The following is a 20,307-nucleotide window of genomic DNA, read 5'->3' on the forward strand; positions in this document are numbered from 1 at the left end:
AGTTCGTTTTCGACATGAAAACTTGTACTTCTCATTGTTGCAACGGGTCCACCTGTATCCTTATTTAAAAGACTTGTTTTTCCCCTTCCCCTCCACAATTTTTACCGACATCAAATACAGTGAAAGCAGGCGTTATACTGTGATGGGAGGGACATACAAAGCAACAAAGAAATAATCTTATAAATGCATTAGAAACAAATACAGGAAAGAAAAAAAACATTTGAATACATATCTTAGGGTTCATTTTCCTAACATCACCTTATCTGACCTTTCCTGCTTGACTCATACATATACTAGATATTGCAAATAAGGGAAACCATGGGACCTATGTTCCTTTGGACTTGGCTTACTTCACTTAATATAATTTTTTCCAAGCCTTTCCATTTCCTCACAAATGGGGAAATGTCATTCTTCCTGATGGATGCATAGATTAGCATTGTGTATGAATCCACATTTTCTTGATTCATTCATCAAGTGAGGAGCATCTGGGTTGGTTCCATATCTTAGCTATTGTAAATAATGCTGCGATGAACATAGTTGTGCTGGTAGCTTTAGTGTGGTCTTGTTTGTAAACATTTGGGTAAATGCCCAAAAGTGAGATTGCTAGGTCACAGGGGAGCTCTATGTGGAGTCTTTTGAGGAACCTCCATACAACTTTCCAAAGTGGTTGAACGAGTTTACACTCCCACCAACAATGAAATAAAGTTCTCTTCTGTCTATATCCCCTCCAGCATCTGTTGTTAATAGAGTTCTTGATTATAGCCATTCTAACTGGGGTGAGGTGGTATCTTAATGTTGTTTGGATTTGCATTTCTTTTATGGCTAGGGAGGTTGAGCATTTCTTCATGTGTCTATTGGCCATCCTTCTTTCTTCTTCAGAGAAGTTTCTCTTTAAGTCTTTAGACCACTTATTTATTGGGCAGTTGTGTCTTTGAGGATTTGTTTTTGGGGGATTTAATTTTTTGAGTTCCAAGTATATTTTACATATGAGACCCTTGTCCGTTGTATGGCTAGTGAAAACTTCTCTAAATTCATGGGCTTTCTATTGATCTTGCTAGCTATGTCCTTTGCCATGCAGAAGCTCTGCAGCTTCGTGCAATCCCATTTGTCCAACCTTTCTTGGATTTGTTGTGTTTCTGAGTCTCTATTCAGAAAATTTCGGCCTGAGCCAAGGAGACCTAGGGTTTCTCCTATTCCTTCCTGTAATGTTTTCAGAGTGCCTAATTTGACTTCGATTTCTTTGATCCATTTGGAGTTAATTCTGGTGCCAGGTGATAGATAAGGATCTAGCTTTAGTTTTCTACAAGTAGTTAACCAATTTTGCCAGCACCATTTACTGAAGAGTCTGTCTTTCTTGCATTCTATTTTTTTAGTTCTCTTATCGAAGATTACATGGCTATAGGTCTGTAGGTTCATTTCTGGTTTTGGAAAGAATGATAAATATCTTGATAAGTATGATGAAGAAATAGTGGTAAACATCAGGTACAAAATCTAGCATTAGCTATAAACATTCCATATGTTTGTTCATGAGCCCCTTGATTTCCTGTTTCTTTTTCTCACAGTATTCCAAAAGACATTCTTAGTGGCAGTCACTATGGGGCATGGTGACAACTTTTAAACCTCCAAATGCAGCTTACAGAGTAGTAAGACACTCCCAATTATTATGTATCTGATACTAAGAGTTGGCTTCAACCATTCTTTTCCTCTTTAATTTAATTAATATTATGGTCTATAATAACTAACTTAAAAGTCTCCTAAACTTAAAGTCTCACTAGTTTGGTTGTTGTTGTTGTTTCCCATGTGTGTTATCTTGTTTTGTTTGTCTGGTTATACTTTTCACTGTGATCCATGGGAACAAATAAAGTTTGGGTTATATAGTTGTATACTGATTTCTCCCTGAGATAATCAAGTTTCCTGACCTTCCTCCATGCAACCTCATGGCTTACAATTTTCAGACACAAATTGTTCACCTTAGCTTTAATATGTCCTTCTTGCCAAGTGTTTTAGATTGGTATCAGTAAAATATGCTGTGGTACGTGTGAGGTAGAACTCCATGTAAAACTCTGTTGTGAATAACAAAAAGGATCAAGAAGCTCTGTAAAGATAATAAATATGTGCACAATTTAAAGCAGCTATATGCCTTCCAGATAAGAAAGTGTCAGACCATTAGCACATAAGTATTGCTTTATTGAGTACGAGGATTATGGGAGAACACAAATCTTCAACATGAAGACTGATTGACCCTTGTTCTCTTACTGCTCCTCATCATAGAATCTAAATCCCTGGAGCCCCATTTTGATTCTGTGGGTTTATAACTACTATAATCACAAGAACCAGTATTCCTTCAGAGCTTGCATTATATCAACTCCTATGCTAAGTATTTTACCCAGCAGTTTATTGCGTTTATTATCTTCATTTTTCTGAGGAAAGGACAGAGCTTAGAGAGTCCAAAAGACTTAGGCTGAGGGAATGAGAAGCCTCCCCACAACTGTCATTTTTGGTAATACCCATTAAAGTCTCCACATTAATGCTTCTCCCCTCCCCACTCCACCCAGTCGCTGCAATGTTAAACCTTCTGGGAAGCCATCAGCAACCTTGCAGATCACATGGCAGCACTCCCATATGTGGAAGGAGTTAAGAACCCTGCAGACAACTCCACATAATGAAGGCTGGAATTCTGTGCACACACTGAACTTTCAAATGGACTGTTCTAGAAGGACATCTGAGACTTGCATGTCAGGACAGACCCGACTTTCTATGACTCAGGCAATGACATGTACTACAGAAGCAAGAAGATGGACATTAGTGGAAAGAACAGAACTCTCTTACTTACAAGAATGGATAATATGAACCTAAATTCTCTACTAATTTCCCTGCTAATTCCTTTAAAGTACATACATTTCATCAGATTAAAAAAATAATAAAACAGACAGACCATGTGTTTCCAAAATGCCGGCAGCAATAGATGTGGACACCCCGAGTGGCACCAGCAGCAGCACAGGCAAGAGGCACTTTGAAGTAACAACATGGAATGCAGTAACCAGGTGGGCCTGGGATATTATGGTAGATAACTGTGCCATCTGCAGGAAACATATTATGGATCTTTCATGCCTTTCACTTCCATTGAATCTCTTGCTGGCTCAACATATAGCAGGTGTGCCTTTTGGACAACAGAGAGTGGTAATTCCAAAAGTATGGCCACTAGAAAAAGGATTCTTCCATCAAGCTTAACTGTTTTGTTATTCATTTAGTGACTAACCCCTCTTTACTTAATTATGCATTAGCTGGAATGCTGTCTTTTCTCCTTTGTCTTTTCATTTTGCAGTGATTCTGCATTCTGTGTCAACTAAAGTCCAGTTAGATTCTAAAAATAAATAAATAAATAAATAAATCTATGATGTTGCCTTGCATGACATAAAAGCAAGGTAGGATGAGGAAAATATAATACAAGAGCTTTATATTTTCTGCAGATTAGTGTATACCTAATTCTAGATAAAATGTGACATTTAGTAGCAAAAAATAATTAAATCAATTGGTTTAAAAATTTTGTAAAGACTTATGATTAAAATGTTAATGGAAAAAAACAGAATACAAAAGAAGGGAAAATCACAAATGAATCAAGGAAAAGAAAAATCAGAAAAAAAGTGCTATTAAAGACCACCCACATGGTAAACTATTCAATTATTTTCATATTTGCTTGGAGAAACCTTAGAGAATTTCACCTTCACCATCTTCATTCAAGGCTATAATGAAGTCTCAGGTATTGAATAAGGTCATGAAAGCCAATATAAAATGATATAAAATCAGACATATAACAATAAATAAAACTACATTTCTTCACAATGTTCCTCCAGTAAATTCTAAGAAATGTATAAAGCGTATACTTTATGCATCTAGAAAGATAACAGGACAAAAGTTGAATATATGTTTATATACTGATAAATATTAAAAGAATAAAAGTGCAATTACAGTGTAATAAAATGTATTTAAAATGTGTCAAAGAGGTCTTCTCTTTCTCTCTTTTTATCCTCTTCCATCTCCTCTGTCTCCAAATGCCTCCATCACTTGCAGGTCCACAGTGTACTCTCCCCCCCAGTACACTCTTTTTCTGTCTGAAAAAAATTATGTCAAAGTATTCGGGAATACATTTATGAATAGCAGTAAAATTTATGTAAAGATTAAATTAAGGGCAGGAGTGGAGGATGTGGGGGGGGGAAGGGATAGTAGGGAAAAAAAAACAAAGAAGTGGGTGACAATGTTCGACAAGAAATATAGTCATTACCCTACTCATGTAACTGTAACCCCTCTGTACAGCATCTTTACAATAAAATCAAATTTTAAAAAAGATAAATAAAAACGACTTAAGTAGAAAGAGGTACTATATTCAATATCATATTCATTTACTGAAAAACCCCACTACAATTAAGGTAAAAATTCCATTCCCCAAAAATTGATTCATAGATTCAGAGCACTATGGATCCAAATTCTACAAGGAATGATAACAATAATCTGATGATGAAATGAATACAGCCAAAGAATAAAGGTTAGTAAATGTTCTGTTACTGTGAAAAATAAAAGTAGCTGACATACAAAATTCAATGCTGAAAAGGTTTACGGAGGCTCACAAGTTTGGAAATTTCACTAAGTAATGAGATGGCTCCATGACTGAGGCTTTTGGTGACATATCATGCTGTCACACACAGTAGAATAAAACCATTCACATCATGGTCAGAAAACAAAACAGAGAAGTCAAAGAAGTTGGAGTACCTTCCCCAGTGAGCTAAGCTTCACTAGGCTCAACCTCTGGATGTTTCTACCATCTCCTAATAGCACAGTACTCGGGACCAATGCTGCAACAAATATCCACCTTGGGCAATATTGAAGAGTCATACCATAACAAGGTCTAAACTCATGAAGAGATGCCATAGAAAAAAACATTTTCAGTGATTGAACACAATTTTGTTTAATGTGACACAATTTATGTGCCTCACTGTACATATATTTTACTTTGAAAAAGTGAGTTACTCAAACATTTAACCCCAATGTTTACTGAAAAATCATCACATTCACTAATGCTGCCTTGGTGGATAGATTTCAAAACAGATAGGATGACATTGACCAAGACATATTGAATTTATGGACTGCTTTGTTGAATGGCAACTCTGTTGCATGATAAAAGACATCCTTATAATTAAAGACAATGATGATGTTGATGGTGATAATGATGATATTGATGATGATAACCAGATACTCATCTTCCTTTTAATATGACAGCCATGTCATTGCTATAAGAAACTGTATGAAGTAATATCTCATTAAGAAAATATTTTTCTACCAAAATCTCTTTTCAGAACACCTTTAATCTCATTATTTCTGAGTCTGTAGAAGAGGGATTTAAGCATGGGGATCAACACATTGTAGAGCACAGATATCACCTTGCTCTGGTCAGTGGCATAGCTGGACTTGGGCATCATATATGAATGTAACTGTCCCATAGTACAGAGTGACTGCAGTGAGGTGGGAGGTGCAGGTGGAGAAGGCCTTGTGGTGGCCCTCAGTGGAGCGCACCTTCAGGATGGTGATGAGGATGTAGATGTAGCTGATGGCTGTGACAATCACTGTGGAAACAAAGACAGAGCCAGCAGTAAATGAGGGAACAATTGTGAACATGATGTCCACTGAACAGGATACATCAACTAAGGGAAGAAAATCACATAAGAAATGATTGACTCTATTGAGTCCACAGAAAATTAAACCAAAGAAGAAAAGGATAAAGGAGTAAGCATTCAGAAAACCTCCTATGAAAACTACTGCAATTAACTGCAAACAAACTCATGTAGATGTTTTGGTTGAATGCAGCAGTGGGTTGCAGATGCCCACAAAGTCATCATAGGCCATGGCAGCTAAAATAAAGCATTCAAATATCCCAAGAAACAAGTTGAACAAGCTGGAAGCCACACACAAGGTGTGGAGCATCATTAAGTTGTGCTGTAGATATAGGGCAATCCAAATTCAACATCTAAACCCTCAAAATACTGCCAAATCTCAAGTGGTCAATTTATCCTTTTGTTCTCTTCTAGGTATTTATGCTACATCTATATTCTAAATTTACCAAACTTTCTTAAAAATAAATGTTAACCAGACTTTCTATTAGATAAATGTTAGTTCCGTGGTTACTGTGGATCTTGCCATTATAAAGACAGCACTAAATTTCATGTATAAATTGCTAACATGAGTTCTAACCATTCAATGTGTTTACTGCTAAATATTTTTTTTGGTCAGCCGTGGGGCTTGAACTCTGGGCCTGGGCGCTGTCCCTCAGCTCCTCAGCTCAAGGCGAGCGCTCTACCACTTGAGCTACAGCGCCACATCTGGTTTTCTGGTGGTTTATTGGAGATAGGAGTCTCACAGTCTCTCCTGCCCGGGCTGGCTTTGAACCGAGATCCTCAGATCTTAGCCTCCTGAGTAGCTAGGATTACAGGCGTGAGCCACCAGCGCCCGGCTATTGCTAAATATTATGTACTGACATCCATAACACATGCTAATCAGTACTGTCAGGAAACATGGTACTTGTAAAGCTACCTTTTGAATAACCAAAATTGTAAAAATAAATAAAACATGTACATTTTCATGGTAGAAAGAAACGTCAAAAGCTGTATAATGAAAGAAAAATTAGAAAGATGTTTGGATGAGTTCCAGAAGAGAAACAGTGTTAAAAAGTACATGGATTGTGACAGAACACCGGAATCTTCAGCCACAAGATGCAGCCATACTCTGATTTTTCAAAACCCCACTTTAAAATCTCCTCTCTAAACCCCTGAGGCCCACTCCTAAGGGAGAAATTTATCAACACTACAATGCGAGAATCAACATCCTTCCAAGTTCCATTTATGAGTTTAACAAGTATGCTTAGCACATAACACATTTTAAATCCTTGGCAATTTTATGAGGTAGTTCCATTTAGTATCCTCGTTCACAGATGAGAGAGCTGAGACCAAAGGTTTCAAGCAATTTGTACTAAAGGATTTCAATTCCCAATGTCAGTTTCCTGTTTCCAGTACTGTTCACTAACGTCTCCTCTCCTTGTCTGAAACTTTCTGCCTTAGGGGAAGCCATCAGCAGCCTCTCAAACCACATGCATCAGTTGCAGTCCCCAAACATTATCCCAAATAATGGAAGCTTAAATTCAATTCATACACACCATTCCCTTGAATATGAAACAGATTATTCTAAAAGACCATCTCACATGTACTAGAGCAATCCAGTACATGTTACTCCAGTACTAACCTGACTATGCAGTCAAGAAGGTAAACATTAGGAAAGAACAGTAATCTCTAATTCTAGTCTCTAACTGAAAGGGTAGAATATATAAAATGGAAGATACCTGGTTAATGTAAACATAACATTAAACTCAAGAACCAAATAACCAAATAAAATAGTACTACTCCTTCTGGTGATTTCATATAAATGTAAGACATATGACAATGCCTCAAAAGGTACCATGAGAAAATATATATACAGTCTCAGAATCTTCACATTTTCTGTAAATTACTACATTACTAATATTAGGTGTGATGGACTTTTAAGAAGAAATAGTAGAGCAAAAATATAAAAAGTAATGCAAAGATATGTGTCTGAAGTGCCAGGTAAGAATGAGAGAGGAGGACAATTCAAGGAGAGACATTGCATAAAGAAGTGGGATTGGCCCAGACTCCACTCCCAAATTACTCAAGTTGATTCAAAACTTGGGCAAAGTAGCAGAGTATAAAATTAACCCTCAAAATCCAATGGCTTTTCTGTATGCCAACATTGAGAAAAGTGTGGCTGAAATTAGGAAAGCAACTCCATTCATAATAGCCCCACAAAAAATAAAATACCGAGGAATTAACTTAATCAAAGAAGTGAAGGTCCTCTATGATGAAAATTTTAAAAACTTGAAAAAGGAAATCAAAACAGAACTTAGAATGTGGCAAAAAAAAAAAAAAACTCCCATGCTCCTGGATTGGAAAGATCAACATCGTGAAAATGGCAATATTTCCCAAGGCTATCTACAAATTCAATGTGATACCTATCAATATTCCAAACTCATTATTCAAGGAAATAGAAGAGGCAATCCAAAATTTCATATGAAGCAATAAAAGACCCCGAATAGCAAAAATGATCCTCAACAGAAAGAACAGTGTTGGAGGAATACCAATACCAAATTTCAAACTCACTACTGCAAAGCCATAGTAATCAAAACAGCTTGATACTGGCACAAGAACAGAACTCAGGATTAGTGGAATAGAATTGAAAACCCAGAAATGAACCTACAGACCTATAAGGGAGCTTAAAAATAGAATGGAAGAAAGACAGCCTCTTCAGTAAATGGTGCTGGCAAAACTGGTTAACTACTTGTAGAAAACTAAAGCAAGATCCTTATATATCACCCTGCACCAGAATCAACTCCAAATGGATCAAAGACCTCAGAATCAAAGCAGACACTCTGAAAACATTTCAGGATGGAATAGGAGAAACCCTAGGTCCCCTTGGCACAGGCCAAAATTTTCTTAATAGAGACTCAGAAACAACAAATCAAAGAAAGGTTGGACAAATGGGATTGCATGAAATTGCAGAGCTTCTGCATGGCAAAGGACATAGCTAGCAAGATCAATAGAAAGCCCATGAATTTGGAGAGATCTTCACTAGCCATACAACGGACAAGGGCCTCGTATCTAAAATATACCTGGAACTCAAAAAATTAAATCCCCCAACAACAAATCCTCAAAGAAACAACTGCCCAATAAATAAGTGGTCTAAAGACTTAAAGAGAAACTTCTCTGAAGAAGAAAGAAGGATGGCCAATAGACACATGAAGAAATGCTCAACCTCCCTCGTCATAAAAGAAATGCAAATCAAAACAACATTGAGATACCACCTCACCCCAGTTAGAATGGCTATAATCAAGAACTCTAATAACAACAGATGCTAGAGGGGATGTGGACAGAAGGGAACCTTACTGCATTGTTGGTGGGAGTGTAAATTTGTTCAATCACTTTGGAAAGTAGTATGGAGGTTCCTCAAAAGACTCCACATATGACTCCCTTATGACCCAGCAATCCCACTTTTTGGCATTTACCCAAATGATCACAAACAAGACCACACTAAAGCTACCAGCACAACTATGTTTATTGCAGCATTATTTACCATAGCTAAGATATGCAACCAACCCAGATGCCCCTCAGTAGATGAATGGATCAAGAAAATGTGGTATATATACACAATGGAATTTTATGCCTCCATCAGAAAGAATGACATTGCCCCATTTGTTAGGAAATGGAAAGACTTGGAAAAAATTATATTAAGTGAAGTAAGCCAGGCCCAAAGAAACATATGTCCCATGGTTTCCCTTATTTGCAATAACTAGTATATGTCTGAGACAAGCAGAAAAGGTCAGATAAGTTGAGGTTAGGGAAATGAACGCTAAGATATGTATTCAAATGTTTTTTTTCTTTCATGCGATTGTTTCTAACTCATTTATAAGATTATTTCTTTGTTGATTTTTATGTCCCCCATGGTATCACCCCTGCTTTCACTGTATTTGATGTCTGTATAATTTGTGGAGGGGAAGGGAAAAAACATTTAAATAGGGATACAGGTGGACACATTGCAACAATGAGATGTACAAGTCCTTATGTGGAAAATGAACTTTACAACTTTGGTGGGGGGAGGAGGCTTGGTGGGTGGCTGGGGAAGGATGGGAAGGGATGGGAAGTTGAAACAAAATAGGAAGCTACAGTGCTTGATAAGAAATGTACTCATTATCTTGCCCATGTAATTGTAACCCCTCTGTACAGTATTTTCACAATAAAAAAAATTTTTTTAAAGTGGGGTTGGCTAAAGTATAGTCTTTCCTCTTTAGTCTTAGTCCATGGGGAACACTAGACCATAAATGGTACCTCAAACTGGTCTAAATTTGTCACAGTTGGGCATTTTGCTGCTATTTTAAGTCACTATATTATTCAGCAGGTGGCGATGGGCCATGATGAGTGTCAGATCACACGCTCAGAGACTTCTTTAGTTAATTACCTTCCTTTCAGCCAAAGCAATTCTAAACGAGTCTATGTATGAACATTAGCACTCAGTCCTAAAGGAAACTGAAGGGTGTGTCCCTTGCCCTCCATAAGACAGATCCAAGAAAGTAATTGCACAAAAATAACTACCAGCTTCAATAGGCCTAAGCCATTGTTATACACAGCTACACTCTTCAGTTAGCACCTGGGGGCAGCACCCACAGTGCCCCTCCTCCTAACTTCTTCTTAATGACTCTGCTTCCTCTGTAAGAGCATACAAAGAAATTACTAATAACACTAAGAAAGTACTTAATGACACTAGACTTGCACAAAAATGGCAATGTGTGTTCATGTCTGTATGTGTGAGAGTGCGTGCGTTTCTGTGTGTATGTGTATGTATGTGTGTGTGTGTGTGTGTGTTTGTGTTTCTCCAAAGTTTTCTGATTTATTTTCAGTCCCTTGTTAAAGTGATTTTTATTTGAATGAAGTCCTTTTTATTGTGAAAATACTGTACGGAGGGGTTACAATTACGTGGGCAAGATAATGAGTACATTTCTTATCAAGCTTGAATGAAATCTTTGACAGTAGTCTTCTTTCTTTTCTTTTTTACCCAAATAAGTTGAGTTCTCCCTTTTTGTTTTACTCAGTCTAACTAAAGGCTTATAAATTTTATTGGCAGTGTCAAAGAAACAGCTTTAGATTTCACTGATTTTTCTCTATTGAATTTTTCTCTTTTTTGCTAACACCAGTCTCATAGCTAGCTTTCTTCTTAACTACAAAATGAAAACAATTCAAGTTGCTGTTTATAGAGAAGTGGCCATAAACCCTGACATATTAAAATATAGCAGCAACAGAAGGCAACAACACTATTGATACGCAATAACATGAATGAGTTTCACAAGCATACTGACTGAGAATAGTATTATGCAAAATAAAAAAGGAGGGGTTGGAAAGGTGGCTCAGTGGTAGAGCTCTTGCCTTGCATGCATGAGGCCCTGGGTTCAATTCCTCAGCACCACATAAGCAGAAAAAAAAAGCAAGAAGTGGCTCTGTGGCTCAAGTGGTAGAGTGCTAGCCTTGAGCTGAAGAGCTGAGGGACAGTGCCCAGGCCCAGAGTTCAAGCCCACGACAGGACCCAAAATAAATATATAAATAAATAAATAAAACAAAATTATAAAGGATTTCCTGGCAAAGCACTCATGGCTTACACCTGTAACCGAGCTACTCAAGCAAGAGGCTTAGAACTGAGGATCACAGTTCAAAGTCAGCCAAGGCTGGAAACTCCATGAGACGTCTATCTCCAATTAGCTACCAAACAATGCCAGAAGTAGAGCTGTGGCTGAAGTGGTAGAGAGTTAGCCTTCAGCAAAAAAAAAAAAAATGCTCAGGGACAATTCCTTGGCCCTGAGTTCAAGCCCCAGGACTAGAAACAACAAGAAAAGATACATGCTATTATCTCAGTTGTGTGGATTTTTTAAACTAAACTATAGTGAAAAACTATGAGAATAGTAGATTGCTGTGTAAAGCAGGACTGATGTCTGACCTGAGAACTGGGTGGATGGAAATGTCTGTATCATGATAGGTGCTTGACTCATACAGCCTTATGCAGTTTTCAGCAGCTAATAATGGTACATTTTACTTTACATAAGCCATACCCAAAAGATGTTACAAGTCATAGATTTAGGACAATATTAAAAGGTATGGATTTAGGTATTGATATATTGGCAGAAGTACTTAGAGGGAAGGTTTCTGGTGGCCACAATTTCTGGAAAACACAATGTCCCTTTGCTTCAGAGTAGTAAAAAGCACCATTTATTATGAATAGTGAAGTTTATTAGGCTAGAAAGGCACTTTCAGGGGTGAAAGTAAGTCAACTCAGAAAAAGAAGTCAAAACTATCATTCCTTTTGCCATAGCACAGGCTTTTATTGACATGCAGGGGGGCCAGGGGACCTCGCTGGAATAGGCACAAAGAGTTATTGACATTAAAGCTATGGAAGAATTATGACTTCAGAACTATTCTGGGCAAGCATCTACCCACAACTACCCAAGTAAAACACACAAAGACTGAAGGAGGAAGAAGATCTAATTACAACCAGATTAAAATGACATGTTAATAATACAAAGGTAATTCTTGGTCACTCAAACTGATCTGAGCTGGAGGCTGGTAATATATTTTGGTACCTTGTATGTGGCTTTCTATAACCAGACAGTATGATAGATGTGACAGTATGATAGATGTGACAGTATTATAGATTTGTATCTGGTTGTTTGTACCCTTTAAAAGCAATATGTTGCTAGCCATGGACCAAACACTTCCTGGAATTTCCTTGGCTAACCACTACCTAACATGTAATATCCCACTCATATACATGAAATTTACTTGTGGGTTGGTTCCTGTCCAACAATGTCAGCTTTGGTTATTTTAATTAATCCCATAGTGAGCACAATTGGAAGAAATGATGAAATGTTAAGGATATTTTAACTATATTTGACTTACAGAAAATAAGGAATTGCATTACCAGTCAATAGGAAAACACAGAAAATATACTTAGCACTGAGGTATTACTTTGTGACAACAGAACTTGACAAGTCAGAAAAATGTCTCACTACCACAGGGCACTGGTACAAGCTGTAGATTTTGTATTATTTTTCTATAACCGAGACAAAGTAATAAAATAAAAGCTAGGTGAATGTACATTTCACTTATATCTTCAGCAAAGGGAAATGGGAAGTAATCAGGCCTTGCACAGATATGCAGCCATAGAGCTCTAGGAAGTCTCATATCGCAAGATAATCAAACCTCTAACATGAGAAAACTAATATTGCATCAAGGTAAAATGAATATGCAAATAAATGATCAAAACTGTAATTAATTCTATCAATTATTAAGATAAGTATTCCCAGCTCAAAGAAGCCAAGACACCAAGAAGTAGAGCCAATGGAAATACTAAGCAACACTTACGTTTTAGTACATAGATACATGATAATCAACGCAGTCAACAAACTACTTTATGAAAAAGGGAATGAAGGCTCCACCTCTTCAGTTCCTGAGTTTCTGAGGCTTAAAATGTAGAGTTTCTATGCATCCCAGGCTGAACCTGTGCGCCCTGAGGCTGTCACCATACATATCAAGAACAGATGGATATACACTATAAGCACTATGCATATCATTTGAGTGAATGTGAGAAATGAAGTAAAGCAAGAGGCTCATGAACATCCAACATAGACAGAGATAAAGTGAGCGAGTGAGTGAGCGAGAGAGAGAGTAGATGGAAATTTGATGAGAAAAATTCTAGATACAAAACTCAGCAATTTATAAACTAATTTGTATATAAAGAAATATTAACAATAAGATGTGTTTTTATTTCAAGTAAAAAGAATACTAATATAAAGAATCACATATTAAAGGCAAAGTAATTATAAAATTAATAACAGAAGTTAAGCAGAAAGACAACATACAATGAAAGAGAAAATAGATAAATACTTGTTTTCTTACACTGATTTTGTTACCTTTTATCATCTAAAAATAAAGTGAAAGTACAAAATCCAAATTGCCAAATAGGGAATGGTCAAAAGCAATACAAATACAGCTTTTAAAGCTATTGTTAGGAATATAAGTAATTATCAGTACTAGTATGTAATAATTGATAATTTAGGTAAGCTGAAGAATATTTTTAAAAATAGAACTAATTCAAATTGACTCAAACTGGAAAAAAAACCCAGCAGGCTGAATTGTTAATTAAAATTTTTAATCCGTATGTGAAAAAATGCAGACAGCAATGCCTTACTATTAAATTATATTAAATACTAAACACATTCAATAAAATAGTAATTACACTATTGTGTAGGTTTATTGAGACTAATGTGTTCATATTTCAATGCAATAATAACATCTGAGGTGTCTTGATACTGAAACTCAACAAGCACAAAAGAAATGCAATTATACTCCAGCTTCATTTTTATGAAAATTAACAAAAATAATTTACAGAATATTAGCAAACTCATCAGCAGTTTATGAACACATAATGTATTAATAGGAGATTAAGTTTACTCCGGCAAGAACATGTAGATTTAATTTAAGAACCTTAAGGCAGAATTTGAAGTAATCAAAATGATTACTCAAAATTTTTTGGGAAAATACCATATAGAGAGGTTATAATTACATAGGCAAGATAGGGAGTACATTTCTTATCAAGCATTGTTGCCTCCTCCTTTGTTTCCCCTTCCCATCCCTTCCCATCTCCCAACCCCTTACTTCTCCCCCACCCCCCTGCACCCCAGCCAAAGTTGTGAAGTTTGACATAACGACTTGTACATCTCATTGTTGCAATGGGTCACCTGTATCCCTATTTAAACAATATGTTTTTTCCCTTCCCCTCCACCAATTATACCGACATCAAATACAGTGAATGTAGGGGTTATACCATGGGGGAGGGACATACAAAGCAACAAAGAAATCATCTTATAAATATGTGAGAAACAATCATATGAAAGAAAAAACATTTGAATACTTATCTTGGGGTTCATTCACCTAAAGTCAAAATATTCTGTTAATTTGTTTTCCCTGACAGTAACAATAAATATGATCAGGCTTGTTAAATGTCATGCAGCTTCAGTTAGAATTGTGGACAAATACACCGATTAGTTTTCACTCTGGATCATAGGAGAAATATAAAAATCCTGACTGAACAGTATTTTTGAGAAATGTGCTACATGTTGTATGGGCAGTAGCAAAGCCTCAGAAAAATTGTATAAGATCTTCAGATCATATAAAAAACATATCACTATGGACTTTGTAGTATTTACCTTCTTTTGAAAAAAGTATTTGACAAAATGATATAACTATTAACAAATGAGGTTTTACAAATATCACATGTATATATATATATATATCACATGTATATATGTGTGTGTGTGTATGTATATATATATATATATATATATATATATATATATAGTGTGTGTGTGTGTGTGTGTGTGTGTGTGTGTGTGTACACATGTGTATTGGGAGGCAAGCAGTACGGGGCCTGAATACAGTCCCTGAGTTTTTCTACTCAAGGCTAGCACTCTATCACTTGAGCAACAACTCCATTTCCAGGATTTTGGATAGCTAATTGGAGATACTAGTCTCACATACTTTCCTGCTTAAGCTGGCTTTGAACCACAATCCTCAGATCTCAGCCTTCTGAGTAGCTAGGATTACAGGTATAAGCCAGCAGTACCCAGCTCAAAATATTATATTTTGAAATAATAAAAAATAAATCAACCAGACATGCTTTATCACATTAAAAATGTGATAGAATACATGACCAAGAGAGTAGATCAAACAGAAGAAAGAAATAATAAGCTCATAGACAGAATACATTAAAATATAATAGTGGACATAAAACACAAAAAAGGAACCAAGAGGAATGAAGAAAGCTTACAAAAGGAAAAATATCTGTGTCACTGTAACTCTGCAGGGAGAATGCCTTTAATCAGTGTGTTAAAGATCCCCTTCTTAGCTCCTCATCTTTTCAACTACCACCAAAAATCACAGAAAGAATTGAAATTAACTAATTTTATGGTCATAAAATCAGGGAGCTTAAGATCCAAACTAATACATTCTAGTAAACACTTTTTGGGGGGGTGAAAAGACTTTTAAAGAATTGTTAACAAATTTTGTTTTACAAACACAGTTCATATTCTTAATCATAAATTCAGTGAGATTTTATATCATAACATCAAACCTCTTGGTTGGGACAGGATCTCAAAATGAACCATGCTTACTAAAAATTTCTCAATAGGTAATTTAATTATGTATGGATGATTGCAGGATCATCTCAGAAAGTCAGTTTACTTTTACATATACTTATACATACTGCTCGTTTTTTAATTTAACAGATATTTTTCAAATGAAGAGGTGCCAATGACCAATAAATACATGTAAAAAAACTTCCACTTCTGTAGCTAACAGGTAAATACAAATCAAAACTAAATTAAGATTTCATTTCAATGAAGTCAAAATAACTATCCTTGAGGAAAAAGAATTATCAAGGATATGGGGAAAAGGAATGCTTACACACTGTTGGTAGACATGTAAGTTAGTCTAATCACTATAGAAATCAATATGGAAAGTCTTGAAAAAGTTAAAAATAGAATTACATAGACATTTCTATAATGAAGATTAGAAAATACCAAACCTGACTAAGAAAACACTTTCCTCCCAAGCTCTCTCTTCAGAGCCCCCTTGATCTCATTATTCCTGAGACTGTAGATGAGGGGGTTCAACATGGGGATCACCACCATGTAGAACACAGATATCACCTTGTTCTGGTCAGTGGAGTAGCTGGATTTGGGCATCACATAAACAAACATAGCTGTCCCATAGAACAGAGCAACTGCAGTGAGGTGGGAGGTGCAGGTGGAGAAGACTTTCTGGCGGCCCTCTGTGGAGCGCATCTTCAGGATGGTGATGAGGATGTAGATGTAGGAGACGGCTATGACAATCACTGTGATCACAAGGATGGAGGAAGCAGCAAATGTGGCCAGAAGTATACAGGCATTAACTTCAGAACAGGCAACTTCGCGTAGAGGAGCAAAATCACAGAAGAAATGATTCACTATGTTTGACCCACAGAACACTAGAGAAACGAAAGAAATAGCAAAGGATGAAGAATTGAAACAACCACCTATGAAAGCTACTATAAGTAACTGGAAACAAACTTGTGTGGACATTTTGGTTGAATACAGCAGTGGGTTGCAGATGGCCACAAAGCGATCATAGGCCATGGCAGCCAGAAGACAGCACTCAAGTGGCCCAAAAAGGAAAGCTGTACACATCTGGATGGCACATCCATGGTAGGAGATCATGTTTTTGTCCACCAGAAAGTTAACTAACATGTTGGGTGTGACAGAAGATGAAAGGCCCATGTCAGCAAAAGCTAAATTGCTGAGGAAAAAGTACATGGGGTGGTGGAGCTGAGTGGAGACTCTGATGAGAAGGATTGTGCAGAGATTTCCAGCTATGGTCACCAGGTAGATGCACAGAATGATGATGAAGAGGATGACTCGAAGGACTGGATCACGTGTTAAGCCCAATAGAATGAACTCTGTCACTGTGGTGTGGTTCCCATCCACCAGGGAATCCATCAGATAATAGGGCTCCTGCCAGGACAAATCTAGTATGAATACATTACATGAAAAATTTCATGACTTCATTTTTCTTAGTGTCATTTTTCTTGAATGTCATCATAAGCATATTTAAGTAGCAGTACAGTACACATTTGCATGGAAAGATGTTTTCATCCATAATTTTAAAATTGATTTTAGCAAAACAACCCTCAAAATTCTATCTATATTCTTTCTTTCCCTTCCTATTTATGTTTTCTTAAATCTACATAATGTAAGGTTTTAAAGTAAAATAAAATCCAAAACAAATGAACAAAACCACAAGGAAGACTGAGTACACAGATAGGAAAAAATATATAAATACGTTATTGTATGGAAATCCAGATTGCAGTTAAGATATATTTACATAGTTGGTAAATATGCATACACATAAATATATATGCTTGCTAAATTCTTAATATGCAGTTAAGAATTATATACCTATTGAACTATGTGTTACACATATATTACATTATATGTCACAAAAATGATATTTTTGCATAGGTATGTCAGTCCTTGGCAATGTCCCTGAGACTTCTAGTGTTCTATCAATTCAGTCACAGCACTACTTCCAGGGTTTTGGTGCTTAAGTGGAGATGATAATCTCATGCACTTTCCTACCTGGGCTGACTTTGAACTTTGATACTCAGATCTCAGCCTCCTGAGTAGCTAGGATTACAGGCATAAGCCAGTAGCATCCAGCTAATATCATATTCTTTATCATGTAGAAGAGAGTTAGAAGAGTTTAGTGAAGACTATGTAACTCGCTTATGATTACACAAGAAGTTACATATTCAATTTACATAATTGTATTTGGGTAAGTGCCAGTTACAAATATGTAACCTTTCTTTGTTACTATGCAATAATAAAATTAAATTATAGTAAGCACCAAGTCCAATACATCCAGCAATTAATGTAAAACAGATTTCTGCAATCTTCTTAATGCTAACATGTGAATTGCCCAGGTTGTTTTACCTTTCAAGATAGCCATCAGTTAAATGTACCCTTTCTCAGAAGTCATACAAATATTTCTGAAACCAAATATACATTCTATATTAGTGCTATAAAGGAGGTAACTTATTATTTCATCAACTGTTCAAGTTTCATGGATACTTTTATCTATTTGAAATAGATAATAGTGTTTTAGCAAATACACTGAAATGCCAATGCAATCGCTGTGCAAAAAATTCCCTTAAAATCAATATAAAGTAAGTTCATTCAAATAAAACAAATAACTTTCTACTGTAATAATAATTTCTCAGTGGAAATTTTTAACGTGATGAAAAGGAACTTTGGAAGTGATATATATTTGTGTAACAGTACATACTGAAAAGTTTAAGAACGATCTCTGACTTGAGGCTATATTGATCCTAAACTCTAAATCTGCTGAATGTATGTACTAAACATTTTATACACCCTTAAAAACTCATATGTGTGGGGCTGGGAAGTTGGCTCAGTGGTAGAGCGCTTGCATTGCATGCCTGAGGCCCTGGGTTCGATTCCTCAGCACCATATAAGAAAAAAGCCAGAAGTGGAGCTGTGGCTCAAGTGGTAGAGCGCTAGCCTTGAGCTGAAGAGCTGAGGGACAGTGCCCAAGCCCAGAGTTCAGGCCCCACAACCGGACCCAAAAAAAAAAACTCATATGTGTAAACAAATAAGTGTTTCTGAAAAGATTTGTATACCTTTATATGTAAATCTTCTAATTAATTTTAAGTATCAGCACAAGTCTAAGCATCTCAAAGCTAGCATTTTCTGAGTGTCAAGTTTGGGATCATGTGAGTTTCTGTCTTGTGGTTAAGCAAGTGAAACTCAAGAGACAAAAGTCTTAACATAACCCAAACTCTTACCTCTTGGAATGAGAACACATTCACCTTTGAGTAGCAGCACAAAGTCACAGTGGTCATATACCCTGAAATATATTTTTTTTCCTTTGGGTCTAAATCCCCAGTGAAGCTAGAGATTTAAGTATGAATGCAAAAGCATCATGGAGCATTTTCAGGTTCTCCAGTGAATATTGGACAACTCAATTCTCATAACAAACATGATCTTTCAAGATATTACCAATTCTCTTGTGGTCAATTTATTTGTTTCTATCTTGTTCTTCATGCATAGACCTATCATCTTTGTTTAACATTTACTAGGGTATATAATTGGCCAAATAGTCTGATAAAATTATAAGAATCATAAGTACCTTAATATGTAGGACAAAGAAATAGTGTTAACTGTCAAGTATAAAATCTAGCATTAGCTATAACCATTCCATATGGTTGTTCATGAGACCCTTGATTTCCTGTTTCTTTTTCTCATGGTATTTCAAAAGACATTCACAGTGACGGTCATTGTCGATCATGGTAACAGCTTTTGAACCACCAAATCCAGTATACAGGATGCTAACAGATTCCCAATTATTAGGTATCTGAGATTAAAAATAGATGGTTTTAACCATTTTTTCCTCTATAATCAAATTAATATTATAGTCTATAATAATTAAAACTTTCCTCACGTTAAAGTCTCAGTAGCTTGGTGGTTGCTGTTTCCCTGTGCTCCCATGTGTGTTATCTTGTTTTCTTTATCTGGTTATACTTTTCACTGTGTTTGATGGGACTAACTAAGGTTTGGGTTATCTATTTGTATACTGAGTTCACCCTGAGATAATCATGGTTTTTGGCCATTCCACATGCAACCTCAAGGCTTACAACTTGTACCACCTTTTTAAACATCATTTTATTGTTATCATATAAGAGATATACAAGAAGTTTCAGTTACATAAGATGCTCTCCACTGAATGATGCTACCAGGACTTCCTCACCAGCACCTCCCACCTCCCTGCAGTCCTCTCCTAATAGCACAATCCTAGGGACCAAAGCTTTAACAAATACCCACCTTGGACAATAAGACCAACACACATATCAAACTTATGAACTGCTGTATTGAATGGAACTCTGTGGTATGACTACTTAAAGCTAATGATTATAATAATGACAAGGATGGTGATACTGCTGCTGCTGATGATGATGATGAAATGATGATAACATACTCAGCTTCTCTTTAATACAACTATGAAAAGTAATTGCTATAAGAAACTGTACAAAGTAATGTCCCAT

The 20,307-nt window shown here is 36.3% G+C and overlaps 1 protein-coding gene and 2 pseudogenes across 1 annotated transcript; 1 reads left to right on the top strand and 2 right to left on the bottom strand.

Annotated features, from left to right (window-relative positions):
- The first annotated feature begins 2,937 nt into the window (after positions 1-2,937).
- LOC138836302 (E3 ubiquitin-protein ligase RBX1 pseudogene) lies at positions 2,938-3,205 on the top strand (annotated as a pseudogene).
- Positions 3,206-5,315: 2,110 nt separating this feature from the next.
- On the bottom strand, positions 5,316-5,913 carry LOC138836641 (olfactory receptor 5P6-like; annotated as a pseudogene).
- A 10,327-nt stretch (positions 5,914-16,240) lies between these two features.
- Positions 16,241-17,185, bottom strand: LOC138836303 (olfactory receptor 5P6-like). Its single transcript, XM_070034790.1, has one exon. The coding sequence runs from the start codon at positions 17,183-17,185 to the stop codon at positions 16,241-16,243; it is 945 nt and encodes a 314-aa protein (XP_069890891.1).
- Between the last annotated feature and the right edge of the window lie 3,122 nt (positions 17,186-20,307).

The sequence above is a fragment of the Dipodomys merriami genome, unplaced genomic scaffold (genome assembly GCF_024711535.1).
Source record: "Dipodomys merriami isolate MVZ:Mamm:240054 unplaced genomic scaffold, mDipMer1.0.p SCAF_25, whole genome shotgun sequence".
In the NCBI taxonomy this organism is placed as follows: domain Eukaryota; kingdom Metazoa; phylum Chordata; class Mammalia; order Rodentia; family Heteromyidae; genus Dipodomys; species Dipodomys merriami.

Coding starts and splice junctions, on each gene's coding strand:
- LOC138836303 (XM_070034790.1), bottom strand. CDS start 17,185: ATGGATTCCCTGGTGGATGGGAACCACACCACAGTGACAGAGTTCATT.